The 23,310-nt window shown below is 50.8% G+C and overlaps 6 protein-coding genes across 6 annotated transcripts; 5 read left to right on the top strand and 1 right to left on the bottom strand.

Moving 5' to 3' along the window:
- Nucleotides 1–570: 570 nt before the first annotated feature.
- NUU61_002419 (FACT complex subunit POB3) lies at nucleotides 571–2,942 on the bottom strand (the record flags this gene model as incomplete). The annotated part of the gene is made up of 7 exons (XM_056653001.1): nucleotides 571–852; nucleotides 903–975; nucleotides 1,026–1,259; nucleotides 1,310–1,444; nucleotides 1,495–2,327; nucleotides 2,382–2,604; nucleotides 2,917–2,942. The coding sequence occupies 7 exons, from the start codon at nucleotides 2,940–2,942 to the stop codon at nucleotides 571–573; spliced, it is 1,806 nt and encodes a 601-aa protein (XP_056514068.1).
- Nucleotides 2,943–4,629: 1,687 nt separating this feature from the next.
- On the top strand, nucleotides 4,630–8,337 carry NUU61_002418 (uncharacterized protein; the record flags this gene model as incomplete). The annotated part of the gene is made up of 2 exons (XM_056653000.1): nucleotides 4,630–8,041; nucleotides 8,093–8,337. 2 exons carry the CDS (start codon nucleotides 4,630–4,632, stop codon nucleotides 8,335–8,337), a joined length of 3,657 nt encoding a protein of 1,218 aa, XP_056514067.1.
- A 920-nt stretch (nucleotides 8,338–9,257) lies between these two features.
- Nucleotides 9,258–11,569, top strand: NUU61_002417 (uncharacterized protein; the record flags this gene model as incomplete). The annotated part of the gene is made up of 5 exons (XM_056652999.1): nucleotides 9,258–9,369; nucleotides 9,428–9,595; nucleotides 9,661–9,934; nucleotides 9,990–10,642; nucleotides 10,695–11,569. 5 exons carry the CDS (start codon nucleotides 9,258–9,260, stop codon nucleotides 11,567–11,569), a joined length of 2,082 nt encoding a protein of 693 aa, XP_056514066.1.
- Nucleotides 11,570–14,309: 2,740 nt separating this feature from the next.
- Nucleotides 14,310–16,029, top strand: gprM (the record flags this gene model as incomplete). Its single annotated transcript, XM_056652998.1, has 5 exons — nucleotides 14,310–14,385; nucleotides 14,451–14,540; nucleotides 14,594–14,748; nucleotides 14,808–14,946; nucleotides 15,002–16,029. 5 exons carry the CDS (start codon nucleotides 14,310–14,312, stop codon nucleotides 16,027–16,029), a joined length of 1,488 nt encoding a protein of 495 aa, XP_056514065.1.
- A 3,972-nt stretch (nucleotides 16,030–20,001) lies between these two features.
- NUU61_002415 (uncharacterized protein) lies at nucleotides 20,002–21,091 on the top strand (the record flags this gene model as incomplete). The annotated part of the gene is made up of 5 exons (XM_056652997.1): nucleotides 20,002–20,069; nucleotides 20,158–20,175; nucleotides 20,237–20,457; nucleotides 20,533–20,924; nucleotides 20,984–21,091. The coding sequence occupies 5 exons, from the start codon at nucleotides 20,002–20,004 to the stop codon at nucleotides 21,089–21,091; spliced, it is 807 nt and encodes a 268-aa protein (XP_056514064.1).
- Nucleotides 21,092–21,843: 752 nt separating this feature from the next.
- NUU61_002414 (putative mitochondrial carrier protein) lies at nucleotides 21,844–23,144 on the top strand (the record flags this gene model as incomplete). Its single annotated transcript, XM_056652996.1, has 2 exons — nucleotides 21,844–22,032; nucleotides 22,095–23,144. 2 exons carry the CDS (start codon nucleotides 21,844–21,846, stop codon nucleotides 23,142–23,144), a joined length of 1,239 nt encoding a protein of 412 aa, XP_056514063.1.
- Nucleotides 23,145–23,310: the final 166 nt, after the last annotated feature.

Raw genomic sequence — 23,310 nt, 5'->3', positions numbered from 1 at the left:
GGTCGGATCTATTCTGGAGTTGGTTTGGATCGACCCGCGTCGAATTGCTGAGCTACGCGATGCATCATTTCCCGGTCCGAATTCTCTCTAATTTACACGTTTTTTGGGCCTTTTCTTTGCATCTCTCTCTTTTTCTACATCCAATTCCAACTTTTTATACACCGCAAATTAGAATTCTTCCTGCCTGCTTCGACATGGAGACGTTCCATGTTACCTGGGCCAGGGACTCTACGTCCAGTCCATGCCTTCTCCGTAACATCCAGGATCAATTGGTCCAGCACATCTGAACTGGGCCCATCTCATCTCGGCCTCTTCGCAATGTTTGGCTTCAGGGGTTCAAGGCCCCAATCGATACGCCAATCACCGGGCTCACGTGAGTTCCACCGTAGCTCTATCGTGGCCTCAGGTGTCTCTATGGGGTGGGTATCGACACCTGAATCCTGGGGCGTGATTTCTTCAGGTCCAGTGCCTACCTTTCCTAGTAACACAATCCATGGATCCAATCCATCGATACTTCCAAGGTCGGCGGGGTGGGAACCATGATTACATCTCATAGGCCTATCTGTACATCTATTTCGCAGTCTTGCTCTTCTTCTTGGGCCGGGCCTCCCCGTCCGACATCTCGTCCTCATCGCCTGTTGCATCCGCGTCCGCCATTTCTGCGTCGCTCCCACCGCTACTGTCGTGGTCCGAATCGAACTCCTCGGCAACATCCGAATCCGAGGAGGCATTGAAGTCCTCATCGGGAGACTCCGAGTCCTCGTCCGCCGAGCCGCGGTCGGGTCGGGCCCCTTCTTCGTCGCTCGACCCCATGTCGTCGTTATCAAGGGCAGCCGCCAGAAGAGTAGATCCCTAGAAGAAATTAGTCAGGTGATCTGGTGAGATGATTGCAATCCACTTACATCGTCGGACATCTCGTTCTTAATCCGAATACTCTTGGACTTGAAGAAGTCTTCGAGGGGTTGTTGCTCCTCCCTGGACACGTTAGATCATGCAAACCACATCGTCCGAGGGGGGTTCCTTACCGATTGATGTTACTGAACTGGTGCTCTCCGAGCCCACCCTTCAAGCTGACCGTGATGTCAAACGTGCGGCTGGCAGAGACGGCGCCTCCAACACGCGACATCGTGACAACCGCAACGTTCTCAAGCTGAATGTAGGTGGCGGGCTTGGGAACAAAGATCAGACTCTTGTCCAAGAAATACAACAGACCTTCGTTGGCCTTGATCGAACATTTGACTCCGTGGTGACCGTGGTGGCTAGAGACGGTCAGCAACAAGAATGAGGTCAAGCCGGAAAGGTAACTCACCTGACAAAGTCCTTAGACGGCATGATCACCTTCTTTCCAGACAAGCCACGGAAAACCTTGGTCACAACCTGGTGAATCGGCTCCTCGTAGTGCGACTGCAGCTTATCCTTGTACTGCGCTTGCAAGATATCGCTGCTATGGTGTCAGTAAATGAAGCAGACAAGGACTGAATGCGGGGCACTCACTCGGTCATATTGAGCTCCAGACTGATCTCCTCGTCCAGCTTGAGTTGCATGACCAGGAATGGATAGCGGGTCTGACCCTGGCGCAGGGGAGGGTCCAATCCGAGCACAATAAGCGTGTGAGTATCATCGTTCTTAGGGAGCAAGAAGAACTTTTTGATCGCGGAGTATTGGATCTTGTAGTCGTAGGTTTTACCGCGTAACCGGAAGGATGACTCGTACATGTCGATGTCGAAGCGACCCCTAAATAAAATCATGAGTACCAAGTCCTCTTTCAACAGGAAGGCAATGGGGACAAACCTGGGGGTGAGATGAAGAACGTCCAAGAACGTGGCAAAAGTATCGCCGGCGACATCGCCAATCTCGGCCTTGTCCATAAGCGTCTCGTAGAAGAGGTTGGCCGCGTTCTGCTCCTCGGCCTCTTCCTCCTCTTCCTCTTCTTCGCCTTCGGCTTTTTCAGCGCCTTCAGCACCCTCGGCCTTCTCCTTCTTCACGGCCGTCCCAGGAATGTAAAACCGCATTTCGACCAGCTCGTCGGGACCCGCCGCTGCTTTTCGGCCTCGGTTCTTAGTGCTTCCAGCGGGCTGTCCATTGGCACCATTTGCCTCGGCGGCAGACAGCGCAAACTCAACCGCCACCTCGTTCTTTCCAGCCAGGTTGGTGTTGGAGATTTCGGAGTAGGGAACTTCGAACGCCGGTCGGTTTTGAACATTGAAGGAAATCTCTGCCTTGGTGAATTCTGCCTTCCCCCAGTTCCATCCTCGAAGGGCGTGTTCGCGGTTTTCCACGTTGATGCCGTACCAGATCTTGAACGCCTTGCTCATGCGTTCAAAGTCCTAATCACCCTGTCAGCCATCTCTTCTGGGGGAAAGATGCCGACAATGACAAACCTCTTGATCAAAACCGTCCAACTGAATCACCCCCGATGACCGCGACAGAATCTTCAACTCATATCCCTTTGCGGCGCGACTCCACTGGGCCGCGCCGATGTTGTTGCTGTCGAGGGTGAAAGTATCGCCACCGCCAGAGGGGCGCCAGCCCAGGCCGCTTTCGGCAAGCTTGCACTTTCCGGGCTGCTGCGACAGGTCTAGGTAGATGTTGTCGAAGCTCTCCCTAGTGAACAGTCAGTACCGGGGGCGTAGGGGTCATTTGCAAGAACAACTTACATGATGGAGCAGCTCTCAGATTGTATTTTTTAGGATCAGTAGATGCAAAGAGAAGAATTAAGAGGCGAGGAATAGATCGGTTGTGGCAAGAGAGATGGGGGTGGAAGGCAAAAGATGAGAGAGCTGGGGCTTTCAAGATTTCCAGATTCTGGAGTTCGCGTTCTGCGACACGCGGTAAGACCACTTCCACCCCAAAGCGATTTAGACTGGTGCCTGAGGCAATGATCCTCTTCTCTATGAAACTCCCCAATTAGGCAACGTCCATCTCCCTTGGTATAGCATCATTATCAGTATTCATTTGAACAGTTTTGAGTCCTAGGAAATTATTTATGGTTTGGGGGTTTTTTCAGGGCACCATTAGTGACAAGGAGGGTGATTGCTACTGAAGTTTAAAATCTTCACCGCGAAGGTATATATTTTGTCCTTGGGCTCAGCATCCTCGTGATAGATCAATGAGCCAAATAAGTGACGAAGAGACGTGGATGTCCCAGGACCCAGGTATTGAGGCATCAAATAACAACCGAATATTCCAAGCTTAAAATGATTATAATTATACAAGGCAGGCGTTCGGCAGTGTATATATTGTTCCGTCCTCAGTATACACCTATCGACGCATCTCTTGTCCTGGGGCTCCTGGCTTAGACAGGGATTTTTGACCCAGTTGGCCCCAACCGTTACCTCGCTATAGCCCCAAGACTTGTCCCCTTGACAGGGTTTGCAGGCAGGCTCTGCATTTTTTCCGGCACTAAAGTACCTAGAGTCTTCTAGCCCTATGTTGTCTATGCTGCCTCGGTTGAATGGGAACGAATCATAGATTGTTACCCTCACTGTTACTATATTTCAGATTTGGATAACTCTGTAGCCTAGGTTATGAAAATAGTCAAATGCTTCCATAGTTTACATGTAGGTGTGTAGTGGCAGAGAGTAGATGCACTCTGGGTTCAGCGATGGGCCGTTCTAATTCGACCTGGATGGTTTTCGGATGGCTATCTCCGGCAAGAGATAACTACCGTCCACGTAGTTGATGGGTCCGTACCTCGAGGCTATAATTAAGTGAAACCGACGGCGGGGCAGGATCCCAATTTCTGTAACACGGCCCACTGGGTATTGTATGGTGATCGAGTCTTCGTATCAATGAGAACACAGTGACCCATGGATTTGCGATTTCCCAAGGCCATAACTAGGATGAGTATGTTGATGAGATTCATATTTGTAGGTTGTAGGGTCCTTCTGTCTTGATAGCCGAGAATCATTCCAGTGGAGCTCGCGTATGACGTTAAATGATCGAGGAAACATCCCGTGTCAAGCGTGCCCGGAGGAGAACAGGGCCGATCGGGGAGATCCTCATCTCCCAAATTCTCCCAATCACGGCATCCGACATATTATTGTACTTGAGCAGATGAGTATGGCCCAGCCTCAGTCGCATTTGCTCACAGCAATCCAACTGGATTTTTTCAGGAAAGAGAAATAATTTGACATGGCAGATCAGAGAGGCTGGGTAAAGCCCCTTGATGAGAGGACCCACTGGACGGGGTGGCTTTGCGGATGTACTGTATTATTACCAACATTTACCAAATATACCCGGCAAGATAAACCCTACACTGCCTGTGCAGGCGTATCATCAATACAGTAGCGGATTGGACGTCTTTTGGTTTCTCCTGGCCAAACAACCTCTCTCTCCCCTGGTCTTCTCTGCCATCTCACAGTCATTCGTTATGCAGTGAGGTCGAGGTCTCGATATGCTTCATTCTTTTGCATTCCTTCTTTTCTGCGAATTTTAATTCGTTACAATTTTTTTTTTCCCATGCCACATTCTTTACTACACTCCTTTCTTCCCACGCGTTACGGCCCCGACGGCCTCCTGAATTCTTAAGACAACCCTTTCTTCGACCCTGCACCACATTCGCTTCATCGAGTATCCATTTACTAGCAGGGTCTCCTATTTTCTTCGCCTGTCGTCGCGTCCTGGACAATGAGGTTTTCTTCATTGTTGGGGCCTGCGGCGGCCGGCTGGCCGACGCTTCTCTCCATTTTACCAACCATCCACGCCCTATCGTTCGACTCGGTTTCGACTCCGAAATTGGACCTCGCATCGCTGGGACGGGTGACAATCACTGGTGATTTCGATGGTGTCTCACTCTATCAGTACCACGGACAATCGGAGCAAGCTCATAAAAATGGCACCCACTCCATCCTCACCCCTCTTCCGAACGGCATCCTCACCAACCTCTCTTCCTCCGACGCACAGATTAAAACTATGTGCCCCTTTACGGAAAAGGACGGAAATTTTGCTGGGATTTTCGTGGGCGGGAATTTCACTAGCCTGGGGGGTGTGAAGTCTCCCGGCGCCGCGCTCTTCAACCCGACCTCCGGCAAGGTCACGGCTTTGCCGGGCCTCTCGGGTTCGGTGTCAACTGTGTTGTGTGACCAGGACTCCAACCGCGTCTACGTGGGCGGGTCCTTCACGCACGACAACTCTTCGAATGTCATTGCCTGGTCTCCTGACGACGGCTGGACCGACCTTCCATTCGACAGCGTGAACGGACCAGTCAACTCGATCTTGAAGACCAGCAATGGCCATATCGTCTTTGGGGGATCATTTGACGGCCAGAGTAACTCAACCAGCTCATCAAAAGACAAGGATTCGAAAGACAAGGACTCGTCGAAATCGAAAGACAAGCAAATCCTCAACCTTCAAAATGCGAAGATCAAAAGCGACGCAGACACCCCGATGAGCGGCTACAGTGACCCGAAAAATATTGTCTGCTCGACCAGCGGCAAGGCTGGCAAGGACCAAACTTATCTCCTTCACGATTATGCTCCTGGATTCTGGCAAGCCTACCTCGGTTTTGAATTCCACCCCGTCAAAGTCCGCCTTTACAACACGCACATGGATGGACGAGGCACCAAAAATTTCTTGCTTCGGGCACTTCCTGACAATGGTATCATGAACTTGACTTATACCGATGAATCCGGCAAGAAGTCGAACTGCGACTCATCTTGCCCGCTCTCTGATGACCCGGATGAAAAGTACCGTGATTTTACCCTGGTAAACCCGGTCGGCATGGGAGGTTTCCAGATTGAGTTTCTGGACTGGTATGGACAGGGAGCTGGCTTGAATGGTGTTGAGGTTTTCCAAGATGAAATATTCACCTACGCCGTTCAGGACTACAACGAACCCACCTGTGCAGGCATTCAGTACCCCTCCAAGTCGACGCGCACTGGTCCCTGGACCACCGAGTCTGGCTATCTGTCCGCGAAGGTGTCCGACACTGATGCTTCGAAGACGTCGCTTGTTTTTGAGCCTGACATCAAAGAATCAGGCAACTACACCATTCGTGTTTTCACGCCCGGCTGTAGCCAGGATGGATCCTGCGCTTCCCGCGGCACTGTGAATGTGACTGCCACCGTTGCGAACAGCGACGAGGATTCGAAGCAACCCTCCCCTGCTTTAATTGCCCAGACAAACGATCACGACAAATACGATACCTTGTTCACCGGCTATGTCGACGCTAGCAGCGACTCTTTCCGACCCAGCGTCACCCTGCGGCCCGAGGATGGCCAAGGAGATGTCACCATAGTGGCAGGACGCGTGCAATTTGACTTGAAGTCTACCACCGAAGGGGACCTGAATGGAGTCTACGACTATGATCCGACCTCGAAGAAAGGAAAGACCGATGAAAAGTCAAGTATCAGCAAGGCGATCAGCAAGCTCGGCCATGACGCTTCGATTCTGAGTATGGTGGAGCATGATGGTGATGTCTACGTGGCCGGCAAATTCTCCCACGACAAAGCTCACCACATCGTGTCTGTCACTGGCGGTGACACCAAGCCAATGCCTGGTGGCGGTTTGAACTCTAAGGTCTCGGCGATGACTGTCCTCGATAATACTCTGTATGTCGGAGGTCAGTTTAATGACACGTCCGACGGAGGCGAGGACGGTATGGACCATGTGGCGTCTTACTCATTTTCCTCCAAGAAGTGGTCGGCTTTGGGTGCAGGATTGAACGGGCCTGTCGACTCGGTCTACCCTCTCCAATTGAATGTGTCGACGGCGATCAACGAGACAACCGTTGCCGTGAGTGGTAACTTTGACCAAATCCGTGCGTTTAACGGCCATCCTTCGGTTTCAGTTGCTGGATTTGCCATCTGGGTCCCCTCGCGTAAGGCCTGGCTGCAGAGTCTTAATGTCACCCAGATGGAGTTCGCTGGTTACCTGTCAGCAGTCGCCGCCGTCAATAACACATCAATCCTGGCTGGCAGCTTGACCACGGATGGGATCACCACTGGTGGCGCTGTGTCATTGCACCAATCCAAGGACTTGAACCTGGTGCCTCTGTCGATGAAGGTGGACCACACCAAATCGAGCACGGGGCTGATGACTGGTGCTTATGATACTGAGTCGAAGCGCAATCTGACCATCTTCGGTGGTCATTTCACCGCCACCGGCAGCGACGGGTCGGCTATCGAAAACGTCGTGATCCTGAACGGCAGCGACTCAACTCTCTCTGGCCTGCCCCGAGGAGTCGATGCCAACTCAACAGTTGTCTCAATGATCGTTTCAAACAACACGCTCTATGCCGGTGGAAATATCACCGGCTCTACTGGTGATAACAACTTGGGTGGTTTGGTCGCGTACGATCTGTCCAAAAACGAGTTCTCCCCAAAACAGCCTTCGGCTCTCTATGGCGAAGATGTCATTGTCAACTCCATCGCCAGTCGACCAGGTTCAAGTGAGGTCTATGTGGGTGGGAGCTTTGACACGGCCGGACAACTGCCATGCGTTTCTGTTTGTTTCTTTGATTCAAACGATGGCACCTGGAATCGGGCCGGTGTGACTATTAGTGGTACGGTGCTGACGCTCGACTGGGCCAGTCACAACAAGCTGCTCGCCGTGGGTGACCTCGAGATCTCAGGCAACAAATCTGCGATCGCGACATACGATGCCCCGTCCTCGAATTGGAAATCTTTCCCCGGGGCCTCAAAGAGCGAGATCCCAGGAACAATTACTGCGTTTGCGCCGGCCAGCGAAGACTTGTCAAAATTCTGGCTTGGGGGTACTTCCACCAATGGCTCAAGTTTCCTGCTGAGTTATGACGGCTCCAAGTTCCAATCTGCCGGCAAACTATTCTCTGAAGGCACGGTCATCCGTGGCCTCGAAGTCCTTCCCGTGTCTGACGACCATTCGAAGGTCTCTTTGTTGAACGACGATCAGACGTTACTGATCATGGGTGATCTTGTGATTCCGGATTTTGGAAATGCATCTGCGGCGCTCTACAACGGAAGTGCGGTGACGCCTTTCATCCTGTCGACGCGATCCGATGGCCGGTCCGGCAGCATGTCGCAACTGTTTTCGGAACACCAAAACCCCTACACCAACCACAGTAAGTGATGATTCCTTCCCCTTCTTTTCTATTGGAATTTTCCTGACGTAGAAACAGCGGAACACCACCACTCAAATGGGATCGTCGTTCTGGTGGCCTTTTGCTGCGCCCTGGGCTGCGTCTTCCTCATCGTTCTCGCCGGTGTGATCCTCAACAAGATCCAGCGCCGCCGCCAAGGCTACACAGCCGCTCCACAAACCTTTGGCACCGATCGACCATCCGACATGGAGCGTGTACCGCCCGAATATTTGTTCAATTCGCTACGGCAGCCCAATCCCAGTGCACCCGTCATTTAATGTACACCAAAAACCCTCTCGCTCTCCCCGGTTCTTGGGAGATCGACGTTTTGATTTTCGAAACCAACGTTGCTATACCCCTTGTTCTCTCTAATGTTTGAATTTGCTTGTTTTCGCGCCGGTCCTTTCGCGATTGACTCTCACTTCTTTCCTTTCTCCTGGCCCCTGTGGCCCTTTCCTGTCCCTCGCGGACCTGACCACTCCCTTGTCAATATGGCTGTGATTTTGTGTATTATATGTTTTTGAGCGATCTGTTTTGTGGGTGGATGTCTCGTCCGAGACAGGGCATGTAGATAGCCGCGCTGTGGTCGTGGTAAATGACATGACAATTAATACCCGTGCTTCATAAAGGATATTCTCTTATAAATCTTATTCCCCTGAGTAGATGTCAATAAGAAATAAGAGAGGCTTACAGATGATATCCAACCAGTCCATTTGTATAAGACCACCGGGTGGCAGTGAAAATACCCGGTGTGGGGGCCGGGCCCCCCCCAGGTCACCTGCCCATCCCCCCGCAAGTTGATCTCCAGATTTCGCTTCCCCTTGAATTCCCAGATCTCCCGCTTGTCCAACCCCAGTATTTCCTCTCCATCTCGGATGCCGCTGTTTCACCCTTTTCGTTACCCCCCGGTATGCGATCAAGAACTGGCTGGTAAGTCCCCGCGCTCGTGACGAAGAATGAGAACTGATCGAGTGACAGCTTGACTTGTCGAACGCGAAAGCTCAAATGTATGCTGCGCCTATTTCGTCTCTAGCCCATCTGATGGAAAACAATAACGAAGATTCGGTTCCACAAATGCTAAGACTTCCTTTTTTATTCAGGTGATGAGCAAAAGCCCGAATGCTCTCAATGTCGAAAAGGCGGCAGAGAATGTCGCCCGAGCGAAGGAGTTGTCTTCCGCCATCAACAGAACGCGTCGATGAACAAGACCCTTGAGGATTCACCAGGAGGTCGCGGGAATTTGAAAGGATTTTTTTCCTATAAAAACACATTCGACAAGGATAGCGTTTGGTTGGATATCCCTGAACATGGTACGAACCATCCAGGGTTCCCATACTGAGGGAGACAGCAGTTAATCTTTTTCTGCAGTCATCTTTGTCGACAACTCCGATCCGTATGCCGAAGACCTTGAAGCATCGCTTGTCGAACCAGGCAGTGCTGCGCTGTCACAGTCGCGGGATTACAGATGGGGCAGCCGGTCGAGCGATACCGAGACACAGGGCCTCGAAGCTCTGTCGACGGCGGCGACGCATGATCGTTTCCCCTATTCCCCCTAGACCACTCTGTTTCCGAAACCGCTTCCTATGCTTCCTCAAACCGAGCGCGGAGTAGTGCGATGCCGACTTCGGCTTCACCTTCCATGTCACTCTCGTCTGGCAGTAACAACCACACCATCAATTTTCTTTTGAACCCATCCCATCCCATGTCCCCATCTATCGATCCGAATATTCAGACACCTGAATCAAAGGGTGCCACTCTTCCATCGAGGCCAGCGGTATCGCGGGGGAGCACGGATCATCGATCGGACAGTCAAGCCGAGTCAGATTTTGAGGTGGCCTTCCTGCTGCGGCATTATTCCGAAGGACCTGGATTATGGTATGTCTGCTTTTTACATCAGTCTCCAGACAGCATAGGTAATAACTTCCTCCAGGATGGATCTTTTCGACCTGGGGACATATTTTGCGTCCTATGTTCCAGTAAGAGCGCGATCAAATCCTCTGCTCAAATATGCTGCTTGCGCATATGCTGCCAAGCAACTTGGTCGTGTCAAGGGGAGCAAGGCACCGATGGGTGGTGTATGTTCGCGGCAAGCTGCCATGGAGCTGTGGCCCGACAAGGACGAAGACTTCACTTGGTATGGGGCCAAATACTATGACAAGGCCATCCAGCTGTTGATGCAGGAGCTTCAACCTGACCCTGAGAGGCCACCATTGCTGAGTACCCCCGAGGCCTTTGGGCAGTGGCAGGCCGCCGAGATATTTTGGGAGGACACAGAAAACCCACGGAAGCGAAGAAGACGGTTCTCCGACGGTCGGCTGGCGCATGGAGTTCAGTCAGACGAGGTACTTGCGGCCACGGCTATATTGTCGGTGTATGAGTTTCTTGATGCAGCAGGCCCCGCATGGAATCGACATCTGAGTGGGGTGAAATCTCTGCTCGATGTAGCTGAGGTAGGGATGATGCCTCTTGAGCAGCGGCCGTCGCCACGCGATAATTCGTATCAAGCGGCAAAGAAACCGGGGCTCTCCAAGGCTCGGCGGGCTGCGTTTTGGAATTTCGCACGGCAAGATTATCTGGCAGCCTGTGAGTTGATCTGAGATTCATGAGTTATCACCTCTCCACTGACGGTTTGTAGTTATCAACGAGGGCCACACACGGCTGAACACAGACGACTTGGTGCTCTGGACGGAAGCTGGGTTGCGCATCGATCAGATGGGCTTTGTGATTCCCAGCAACACGAATGTTGCAGGATATTCCGAAAACGAGGAACCTATGAGGGAGGATCTGGTCTGCAATGCACTTGTCTGGATCCTGTCTAAGATTGTCAATTTCATCAGCACAGGGGACAACCTGCACCTGAGTGACAACCGGTCAGTCGAGTCGGGGCCCCTTGGGGTTTCGCAACAAGCGCTCCTGGAGCGGTGGTACCGGCTGGAAGCGGAGCTGGATGCATGGTCGAATGGGTTGCCGGACACATTTCAGCCATCTGTCCGGATTGAACCGGGACGACTGGCGCATCTTCAGTCGACCGAGCAGACCGAGGATGTTTCCACTCTCCAGGAAGTGTGGCATAGTCTCCCCATGTGTGCATCGTCCATGCAGCATTACCACATGGCGCGGATTCTGCTGCTCATCAACAAGCCGCATGAGTCGACGAGCCGCCGAAGCACCATCACTCATCGGCTGCAATCGTATCGCTCCATTGAGACCGAGATTAGCTTTCATAGCCGTGAGATTCTCGGCATCTCCCTCGCCCGGCCGGACGGGAGCGTTCGCATCAACTCGCTCCAGCCTCTGTTCGTCAGCGGGCAGTGCCTGACGGACCCGCGGGAGCGCCGGGTTGCGGTGCGTCTGCTGCGGGGCATTGAATCTGACTTGGGCTGGGCCACCGAGTACCGCGTGGCGCAATTGCTCAAGGAATGGGGGTGGGATGAGAGCTTATTCCGTCCGGTCGTACCTGAGGATGAACTCGGAACCGGGCCCTCAACAAGCGTTCAGCCGGGGCCTTGAGATGGTCTCGATCTGGCGAGAAACGCATATCGATATACTTCTCAGTGGATGCTTCATTATTCAATGCTTCGACATGAGGTTAGTGATGCTGGACTATCGTCTTTCAACCGACAGCTGGGTCGAAAGCGACGAGCGAGACATTCTGTCTCTTAGAGCCATTCAGGCCCCTCTGAGCAACTGATTGTGTCACGGGGGCCGATTTGGTGACCACGAAGGATGGCGATCTTGTAACCATCAGTGACGATATTCATGATACCCAACACCAGCGTCTGTTTTATTTTAGTCGATTCCAGTGTAAGGAGAGAGATTGTCAGAAGAAGATCCAGCGACCTAGAAAAAAACCCCTGTCCTCGGGACAGTTTCCTTCGGCCCCAACTGAAAATTGCGTATTCCCGAGTCCACTTGCCTGTAGCCTTGTGTGGGGTTTCGTCACTCGGGAGAAGTGGACCGGGGGGGAGGAGGGAGAGAGAGAGGCTTGACTACGCTGTCATTCATATGGAGCTCTGTGCATTTGATGCGACACTGAGAGTTCCTCACTTACTATGTGGCAGGTTTCCCGAACTACGCAGGGTTTCCCTCAACTGTTTCTCCCCCGGCATCGTCTCTCTCTCTCTCTCTCTCTCGGAGGTTTCCCGGGCTACTGCTATCAGATAAGCCGGGGAAGAAGGTCTGGCGGTAGGGACAGTCCTAAGATCGACGGCGGGGGATTCGCCCCCATACACACACAACACACAGCACACACAAAAAAGGATGCTAATCCCCACTATGTGTGTTGCATGACTCCTCTCGTCGGAGCACAATAATGATTGTGTCGGTGGAAAACACATCGTGGTCATCATTGTCTGGGGCCCGTTGGGCATCCACCAAAATTACATTGATCTAATGAAGGCAACGCAATATTGTAAGGGGCATCCCTATGATCCTGTCTGTTTTGGATAAAACAGGGCCGCAATCTCGCCACCAGATCTTCTTTTCTTTTCTTTTTTTTTTCAGCCTTGTCGCCCGAGATATTCTCGCCCTTGGCCTGTGGAATACTGAGGATCACATATGCACCTTGGAGACTCGGTCGATTAGTCTGCAACTATCTAAAGATGATTATAGCCCGCTCCTTTGGCATCTTGCATCTTGGATTACTTAGGTCTTAGTGATCTATTGCTATAAGCCTTGCCGCGTATAGGGCAAATTCGAATGATCGACCCTGGGACATCATGCTATCCCTCGATCGGGATGAATCCTGCATGCGGTCATTCAGATACTCTCGGAAAAACGCGGGGAGTGTTGGCGATCGCAAGGAGGACGAACCCCCTCCAGATCACAGAGATCATCTCGATTCTGTTGAGTTCACAGATTGATCGGACGTGTTCCTACCGAGGTTTCGGGGAAGTAGATTTTGTTGACACTGTACAGAGGGCATCTGTGATCAAGCTCGGTTGAAGCGAAGTGTTGGGGAGTCATCTGAAAGTAAGGATATGCAGGATGCAGAAATATCCGACCCCCTTGATGTACCTTGATCCACTATGAGTGTCGACTTTGGAGGGGTGTAGAAGGTGCAATGTATACTTCACCTAATGTCAAGCTACCACTTACTTAAATTGGGATTTTGTTTGAATCCCAACTAGCAGGATATTTTTCATTGAGCACTTACTGTTCTAGTCGATTATAGTGGATTAAATCGTGGATATTCTTAATCAACAATGGTTTGCAGTTAGAGCGTGATGTGTCCAGCGTGGTTCTATTGAAGCCGAGTCTAAGAATATTAGCTAGAGCTGAAAATGGTACGAGGTTCAACATCCGCTTTCTCAAGGTGATGTGATATGATTAATGAGTGATATTTCGAATTCCATCACCATATCTTTTCGATACGAGGACATGGGAGAATTCGATAGGTACAACATCCAGCAGCCAACTCTTGAAGTATGTCTATTTCCTTTCAATTAACTATCTCCCGGTGTTATTGGTGTTGTTCACGAACGAATGCCGAGGGTGATCACAGTCGCAGGCGAAATACTTGCCGTGATTGGGTTAGGATCGACAATCCTTTGGGGTAATCTGACAGGCACTTGGCTGTCACTTTACTATGTGAACACTGTGTACTGATCAGAGCGAGATTTTCTAAACAAATTCCGCCACTTCGATTTGGACTGGAGTATACAGTGACATATAGTGGCATTGTACTCAGGTGGCATTGGCAAGGGAACCGTCACACGGCGTGGAACTGCATGGCTTGGAGTATCTCACCGATTTCTGAGAAAACAAAAGGATAATTCCATGAATATGATTGACGGGTCAGTCATTGTTTTTTTTTTTTTTTTTTTTTTCATTTTCACCTGCGGCTATTGATCCTGTCACAACGATCCATGTCTACCGGACTATGAGCGGCTCGCTTCCTAAGGAGGGGGATTTCGCACCAACCCTAACTGATTCACAGATGTCCTCCCCTGAATCGCCAAGCGTCGGGATTGAGTTCTGCTCGAGGACCGTGTGTCACTAGTCACCTCTGCCAGACAGTCCAATAACGGTGCACTCGTGTGCCGTGGGGCCTGCAAAGTCAGGGTCCACTGGAATATTCGCCCGGGCTCCACAGGTCTTATAGATATTGGGGGTCCACCCCTAAGCGTGGTTCTATTTCTATTCTCTTTTGTTTTATTTCTCTTCTCTCTCTGACCCGCACGAGTCAGGTCTTCTCGCGCTGGCGCGGTTTATCTAGACCTGGAGGCTATGTGCTTGCTCGTCGTTCGCCATGGCGCAACCGGCCTTCAACGGACATTGTCCCGTTCCCTTTCTCCAGGAGACCCTGTTTCCTCCATCCGGTGGATGTACGTTTGTTAACTCTCCCATTTCATGATCCATTGCGCTTGTTGTTGACTTACGGATTGAATAGTCATTGGAGGACGATATTGTGAAACCATTGCCGGCTCGAATATCTCATGCTGCTTGCCTTGCCCCCTCGCCGACTGGCGATATGACAACCGTCAGTCTAAGTCAACGTGAACAATCCAATTCCTGCTCTAACCTCTCCCCCAGGCCTCATCCAAAAGACCGATGTCGCCAGCTGGATCAGTGTTGCCATCCTCCCGCTTTGTATTTTCTTGCTGGTCTCATACGCTGTACTCCCTGTCAAATGGACCCATCGCCATTACTTGAGTGTCTGCTTCACCTTGGGCATCTGTTGCATGGAGGTAAGTCTTGGATACGAAATGCTTGTGATGGTTTTTCATGATCTCTGACTGGGTTATAGATCGCCTTCATCATCCCCCTTGGAGCCAAACCGAAGCAATGCCACAATGCCATCACGCCTAACGATATGCACTCTGACCTCTCCTGTGCTTTCTCGGGATCTTTCTTGCTATTCGGTGGCTGGATGGTGGTGATGTGGAGTATGCTGTCGAACCTGAAACAAACCAACAGTCTGGCTGACCAGGAATGATCCAGGTTTCATTCGCACAATTGCCTTCCACCTCCAGGTGTGTTGGGAGGTAGTGCTGGGCAAAAAGTTCATGTGGGGAGCCTTTGTGTGCGGGTTTGGCATTCCGGCCCTCGGGCTGACGGTGATGCTCCTGTTGACGGGGGTGTCATTTCGGTTTGGCGAGATCTGTCATATCAACGTGGCCCATGGGCTGCAGGACTACTGGATCCCCATCATGGCATTTGCGACGGCGGCGCTGATCCTGCAACTCACCACGATGGCCTACTGCATCCACATCTACATCCGCTCGCTCTTCGACAAGACCACCACAGCCACCAACAACAGCTCCGGTCTGCCCTCGTATGCCGCCAGCGTGCGCACCATGACAGCACGACAGGCCTACCGCCGCGTGCGACGGGTGCTACAGCTCCAATGGCGCGGCGTCACACTGGTACTGATCATCATCGCGAACGTAATATTCTTCGCGGTAGCCTTCATCGACCTCGACCGGGCCGTCGAGCCCAACGCCGCCAACACCCAGCACGCCAAGCCGTGGTTAACGTGTCTGGTACTATCCGGCGGCGACAAGGCACAGTGCCGCAACAGTGCATCAGCAATCGGCCCCAACGAAGCGACCCTGCTCGCAGTGGTGATCCTGCTGTCGCTGGTGGGCTTCTGGAACTTCCTGCTGTTCGCCCGACCGTCCATGTTTGCGGGCTGGCTGGACTTGTACCAGCGTGCCGTTACGCGCCAGCAGGAATCCGGCTCCACCGATGACCAGCGTCGCTTTCTAGACCACAAGGGTTTCGAGATGCTCACCACCTCAGCCAAGACCCCGGAGCCTTCTTTCGTGCCGTCGCCCAACCCCGCTCACACCCCGGCCCGGAGCCCTATCACTAGCCCCAGCCCGTCGGGGGACCGTGGCCATCTCGGCCAGGAGGCTCGCTATGTTCGTCCGTCGATGAGCTTCTCCTCGCCTCATGCTCCCAACTCGGGTCCCGGTGGTCGTGAATGGGATCCGGTGGCGACCTTTGCTCCGGGGTATGCACGATAAGATTCTGTCCTACTGACTTTGTTGTCCTACGCAAGACGACCTGCAATATTATTCTATTTTTCTCAAAAGGGTTAAAGGGGGGGAAAAGGGGGGGGGGGGTTGGTTTACCAAAAAAAAGAGAGAGAGAGCTCGAGACAGTTCGGTGTTACGGAAATGTCGCACTATGCTGGGCAAGGCGTCGAGGATTTTCCAAGCTAAAAGAAAAAAAACCAATCTACAATTAATTTATTTATATTAGCGGGTCTTCTTGAATCTGGGTCTTATGAGTGTCTATCGGCAAATCAGCGCCTAGAAACTATACCAAGGTATGAATGAGCCTTGGGGTAGCCAGTGTTAACATTCCACCCAACAATCAGATCTCATTCGTAGATCCCACTCGCCATCGAGTTGGACACGACATCTCGGCCTGCCCGTTATTCCTTCTCAGCTGGAGTGGATTTTGAATGCGCCCGATTCTGCACGTCATCTCAGGCTTATGACCCCACGGACATATACAGCATAGGAGATACGGATCTGTCGAGACACCTTCAAAAGCAGAAAATGTCTGACTCGAAACTGTTGAAAATTTGATTAAGAAATAAAATACAAAAGAACAAACCTTGGAAGGGGCGAAACCACGAGTCAGCATTGAACTGGTTGCTCAGCATTAATATAGCTGAAACAATCTAGAAACCTTCTAGTATTGGCGCTCTAAGTGTCTATCTGAGTAAGTTATTTCTAATACTATGTAAACTACTTCGAAGTACAGTCATCCGATTCACATTGATTTTCTCAGTGCTACATATAGATTCTATCTACCGTAAAAAGTAGAAGTAGAAGTAGAAGAAACAGTAGATATTGACCTTCCCCTTCTGACACCCACCGAAACCCACTGTGGTGGGCCAGGCCCCCCCCCCCCCTCCTAACGGGGCAACTCGGCCGTTCCTGCATAATCCCGGCGCCGGGAGTTGGTGGAGCCAATACCCGGGTGTTAGGGTCTGTTAGTTAGTATACTATTGTGTTTGTGTACTGACTCGGCATGGAGAATTTCTAGTGTGCCGGGATGTTGGGAGGCTTGGTGCTGCTGGAGCCTCTAGATTTATTGTCCCTGTAGGACCATTCTGGTGAAGAAGGGGCTGGGGACCATACCAGGGTTCAATGGGCGGAGAATTTTTGAAGGGGCTTGTGAATATCCTGATCAGGGTTTGACTTTCAAGAGCCTAGTAGGTCGGGTTCTAAGATAGGATTTGGAGGGAGTGAGTAGAGGTGGAGTGAGGCATTTTTGTAGTAGAACCACCATTCTCTTGCTATTTTCCGTGAAAATATCAATATCTTATTTATTTTTCTCTAGGATCAATATAGGCCTAATATACTTTCTGTTGTATATTTGTTTAATATCAATGATTCCCCGCACTCTCCCACGGTTCGTAACTGCCATGAACCGGTTCGGTTACTATTTACTGCAAGTTTCATGATAATCGCCCAGGACATCCATGGATTATTTCAATTATTACCCCGTGGGGAAGACTCTCGCGACATCAGAAAACATAAAACCCAAAAGAGGGGGACGAATTAACAGAAACGATCGCCGTATATCCATAGACCGAAGAGAGTCTAGATGTCAACAACACCGAGAAGACCCAGCAAAACCATACCCAAAGCACCTCAAAAGTAAAATAGAGACACATCGGCATTGTTCTCTAGCGTGAGGCATTTCTAGGGTTCGAGCATGTGCTATATCGTATTGGTCCTCGTATCCGGGGTAATGCAGATGCTAGTTGCAATAGTCTATAGCATATCACTATTAACTAGCCCCCCCCCCCCCCCCCCCCCCAAAACATGGCTAGAAGCGAGGCAATGCATGATGATGGAGACCCCGGCATGAACATGCGTAAACATACCCTGGATCATCGCACTAGCAACAGCCTCCCGTCTACGCCGAGGTACATGTGATTTTGGGGTTTGGGGTTCCACTTGGCGTGAGAGGGGTTTAAGCTTTCAATGTTCTGTTGGTTTCGATGTTGATCTAAATTGGAGCTTTTGAAGTATTTACTATAGGTGGTAGGGTTGGCAGTTGTCCCTATCTCAATATATAAGGTTAGAGATTAAATGAGGTAGAGGCAGTTTCGATGACATTGTAGTTTTAATATTTTATAGCCTTAGATAAACCACTATTGCTGTGAAATAACCTTTGTCCACCACCTCGTATAAGAAACAGGCAGTTGTAACTAGACCTTGAAGACTTAGACAATAGCCACCTGGGCACGACACCATCTATACCTCACTTGGGTAGTTTAGATAAATATCATATTTAGATACATTCAAGTCCAGTGAGGGAATCCTAACCATGGTTATCTTCTTTCCTTCTCGATTTTTAATCTTGTTCAAAAGAAGGAAAGAAGATGTGCAAGTTTTGATAGCTTCACAACATATAAAGTCGCCATATACCTTGAATGCAGATAGTACTTTGGTGGCTATCTTCAAAGATCTTAGAATCGCATAGAGGTTGTGCTAAAAAGGAAGACCTTAGCCTTTTGATAGCCATTAAAACTACGACACTGCTTCCTGATAAACAGGTTAGGTATCTTATGCCCCTGTACCTTAGCAAGTTTTGACCATGAAGGTCAAGTAGTGTGAGGACTAATGTCAGTATGTATGGATAAACTAAATGCAGTACTAGGTGAAATGCTTTTCTATTTTAACTCCTCTACTATCTATACCTACGAGAGTCATCGCTAAGTACTGTGAATCCCTCCGATATAAGAAGCACCGCAGAATATAATGAAAATAGCCGTTTTCAGTTAGATAGTAAAATATAAGACAGGTGCCATGATCTTTGTAGGCTAAAAAGTATAACTCATGATTCAATGAATCCTGCTGCTAGCTCGTTCGCATAGAAGCTTTTTATCTTCCTAAGCTAATAGTTTTTAAAAGGGACAAGCTTGAACCCTGGTCTCTGCAATCTATAGATTTACGTAGAAGCGTGAGATATAACAGAGTATGTAAATAAGAACTAGGAGACATCCAGCAGTAGTGTAAGGAAAACTATCGATGTAAATAGAAGGAAAGATTTTTATATCCTTATGAGGGTCTTGATATATTTATAATATCTGAATATCTGAATTTACGTAACTATTATGCGAACCCTAAAACTTGACCTAGATAGTTTGCCTTTTTAAGAAGCAAACATTCTCTCAATACAGCCCCCTTTCCTCTTGCATACCTACCCCCTCTCTATAATAATAATGCCAAAAGGAGAGAAAGAAATAGAAGAAAAGAGACAACCATTGTAGCTTATATTAAGTAGATAATAGAGTATTTTAGATAAGATAGAATCCTAAGAGTAAAAAAAAGCTATAAAATCTATCATTTACTCTTTAGTATCCCTCAAGCCACCCGAGCGAATCGAGGGTCAGCGACTGGTAATTCTAGGAGGTTTATGAATAATTTTATGCCCTAAGGGATACAAGACAAACAAGATATTTAGTGTAGATACCTAGCAGTTCTTGAATACTAGGCGGATAATTGCATTGGTTGGCGTTGATGCTTGATACTAAGACATCCATCAGAAAAAGTATTTTATTAGACTTCCCGTCAACACCCAAGCTTTCAAATGTATAGGCCCAGCTCTACTATACTATGCTTAGGTCTATAGCTAAGAACATAGGAGATTGGTGAGGCAATGGTGAACCGGAAGACTCAGATCATAGAAATCAAAATAGACAAATAAATACAGAACGGCAATTATTCCATGCAGAAAACACAAGCAAAGACCATATGGCATCAGAATGTTCAGGGCCATGGTTCATGATAGTGCCCGACGTCACCAAAGGCGGAGAGCGGTAGCTCCCGAGCTGGAAAGCACAGCACACACTCCCCGCTCCCCAGCCTCCTTCACCTCTTCCTTCTCCCCCTTGCCACAATCACCCTGCTTTCTTTGCATTCTCTGATTTTTCCATTTTCACTCGAGCTTGAATTTCGACTTTGATCTCCATGGCTCCTCCTCCGCCTGCGACCCTGCCTCTGGCTGAGAGACTCAAGGCTCTCGCACAGACCCTGCAGTAAGTTTTCCATCTTTGAATTGTTGCTGCTGCATGGATGAAGCTACAATGGATCATGCATGGAAGCTAACTTGATACCACCTTGCAGATTTGCCTGGTTTGTTGGGTAGGTCCAACTCGTGGGCATCCGAGACATCTCCCGACCCGGGGTTGCTGACCATTCGCAGACACCTGACCCTGCTGATTTCCGTCCTCCGCTACACCCTGTCCTTCATCTTCTTCAATTATTACTCGTCCTCGGCCAAGATCGCCTATCGTCTGGCATTTATCTCGGCGGCTGTCACCTATGGAATTGTCGTGTACAAGGGTCACTTCGCTCGAGGTGTCCAGGGCAATGTTCCCACCATTGTGACCAAGCTCATCTCCGATGAGAATGTGCAGTATCTGGGTGAGTGGTCTATGATGGGAAAAAAAGAAAAACAGGGGGTGCCAATCAAGGGGTCCATTTGCTTATCGATATCAGGTATGGCTTTGGTCTGGCTGTACTCGCGCCAGCTCCTTTTGGCCCTCTTGCCATTCAGCGTGTACTCGGTTTTCCACGTCGCCACCTACAGCCGCATGTACCTGATCCCGACCCTGCAGCCGCCGTCGCAGGGTGCCCCAGGCCCGGCCTCGCCCACCTCTCCAAGCTCCAAGCCCGCCGGCAAGCAGTCGCCGCTCGCCGAGACCATTGGCCGCTTCATCAAGCAGTACTATGATGCCAGCATGGGTGTGGTTGCTACGCTCGAGATTTTGCTCCTGTTCCGACTGGTGCTGTCTGCGATTACCTTCTCCAAGGGCAGCTGGGTGCTGCTGGTGGTCTACTTGGCTTTCTTCCGTGCCCGCTACGCCCAGAGCTCCTTTGTTCAGCAGGCTGTTCGCCAGCTTACCGCCCGTGCTGATGCTTCCATCTCCCACCAGAGCACCCCCCTCAGGTGCGCCAGGGCTGGGAGACCTTCAAGGGTGTCGTGCGCCAGGGCTATGAGGCTACCGATGTGGGCCGTTACTTGTCTGGTGCCGTTGCTGCCAAGAAGCCGCAGTAAACGGTTTCCAGGATTCCACTGCTTTTTGTAACGTGGGAGCTCCCGGAGGCTCTACTGTACAAAAAGCTGCGCGGTTTTTGGTTCTGGGAACGCGGGCGCATGATGCCGCCTGAATGAAATATGACACGATGGGGGGTTCTCCTTCCCATTGAACAGTTTCTTCATGAGGGGACGGGGTCGCGGATTGTGGGTCTTGTAGAAAAGAGGCGGACGCGGAGGATCCCCGCCATGATGATGCTATACGCAACGCCACTTGTTCACTAGTTTTAGAGCATTGTTTTTGCATTTCCTCGTGTCAAATTGTTGAATTCGTCACGTATGCACTATGCTTGATTTTCGCTCAAGGCTGGCCCGATAATTCGTGGCCGGCTGGTATTAAGCCATGGAATTTCAGTAGACAAGGGTGAAGATGAAAAGGGTCTATGATACACTCGATTGCTCAACTCGAGATCTCCCAATGCCCGAGGCAGTTGTTGCTCGTATACTTTTGGCCCCAACTATATTTTGGGTTCCTGCCTGAGGCAGCAGGCGGAGAAAAGAAAAAACACCGCCGACCAAATTTTGGCGCAAATCGTCATCCGCGCGGGAAAAAAGTTCTTGTTATCACCTTTTGGGTGCCTGGTTTCGTGTCACTCCTTTACTGACCCGGTCCTTCTAGGGGTGCTCTTACTTTCCCAGTCTTTGGCACCCCTTGCCCCTAGTCTGGTCCCGACCAGCAACCGCCCCGGGTTACGGTCTCGGTTGTTACTGCCATGAGCCTAACCTCGCGAGTCTTCGGCCTGTTCTCGACAACAGCGACCTCGGACTCGACCACGCACGAATCGCCTGTTTCAACATGGACACAACATCCTGTTCCGGCAAGCGGGATCCATGAGATCGGCCATGCCCAGTATGCCGCTCGAGTGATGGAGGAGGAGGAGCCCCGTCCACCATATCTACATGTACGATTGCTCTTGAAAACACAGACAGATTTCTTGAAACTGACCATAGTTCCAATTTTCAGGCGATGCTCGCTGGTGGAACCGGAGGAACATGCGGTGACATGCTGATGCACTCGCTCGACACCGTCAAGACCCGACAACAAGCCGATCCCCACTTCCCGCCCAAGTACACTTCAATGACCTCGTCATATTCAACAATTTATCGACAGGAAGGACTGTTTCGTGGCCTGTACGGTGGGGCTTTGCCGGCCTTTCTCGGCTCATTTCCAGGGACGGTGATTTTCTTTGGGATGTATGAATTTACCAAGCGGTTGATGCTGGATGGAGGCATTAACCCCAACTTGGCATACCTGTCTGGTGGTTTCTTCGCAGACCTGGCTGCATCGGTCGTCTACGTTCCGTCCGAAGTGTTGAAGACTCGGCTGCAGCTACAGGGACGGCACAACAACCCGTTCTTCCATTCGGGATACAATTACCGCGGCACCCGCGATGCGATCCGCACGATCGTCCGCCAGGAAGGTTTCTCGGCTCTCTTCCACGGCTACAAGGCAACCATCTTCCGTGACCTGCCATTTTCGGCGCTGCAGTTCGCTTTCTACGAGCAGGAGCAGGCTCTGGCCAAGCAATGGGTCGGCTCTCGGGATATCGGGCTGGGTCTGGAGATCCTAACTGCCGCCACTGCTGGTGGTATGGCCGGAGTGATGACCTGTCCGATGGATGTCGTCAAAACGCGAATCCAGACCCAACGGAACCCTCCGGAGAACCCTGGGCCGTCGGGTGCGAAACACGCCAACGATCATGTACCCAAAGAAAGCCCTAGGCCGCATGCGCCGGCGTCATCGCATTCGCACACTCCTCGGGGATCCTCAAGACCCATTTCCACGTCAGGACCATCCACATCGGTTCTGCCCCCAGGAACACCGCGACTGGACACATCATCCTTTTTCACAGGGCTGAAGATGATCTACCGTGCCGAGGGGGTTGCAGGGTGGTTCCGCGGCGTGGGCCCACGCGGTGTGTGGACCAGTATCCAGAGTGGAACGATGCTGGTCCTGTACCAGTACCTACTCAAACAACTCGAGATCTACCACGGTTCGGAGGAGCCTTTGTGATCGGATCCTTTCATTTCTCTGCATGCATTCATGGAATGGCTTCATTGGGGGCGTTGTTGGTATGTTTCTTTTGGCGCATTGCGCTTGTATACTGTGTTGTACTCTGCTCCATGATAGACTAGACTGGCTCTAGGGCCTCGTGTACCATAACTTTTTCTCTGGTCCC

Source organism: Penicillium alfredii (genome assembly GCF_028826965.1).
Source record: "Penicillium alfredii strain IBT 34128 chromosome Unknown utg000004l_segment0_segment0, whole genome shotgun sequence".
NCBI classification, from domain to species: Eukaryota; Fungi; Ascomycota; class Eurotiomycetes; order Eurotiales; family Aspergillaceae; genus Penicillium; species Penicillium alfredii.
This window is presented reverse-complemented; position numbering and strand designations above follow the sequence as displayed.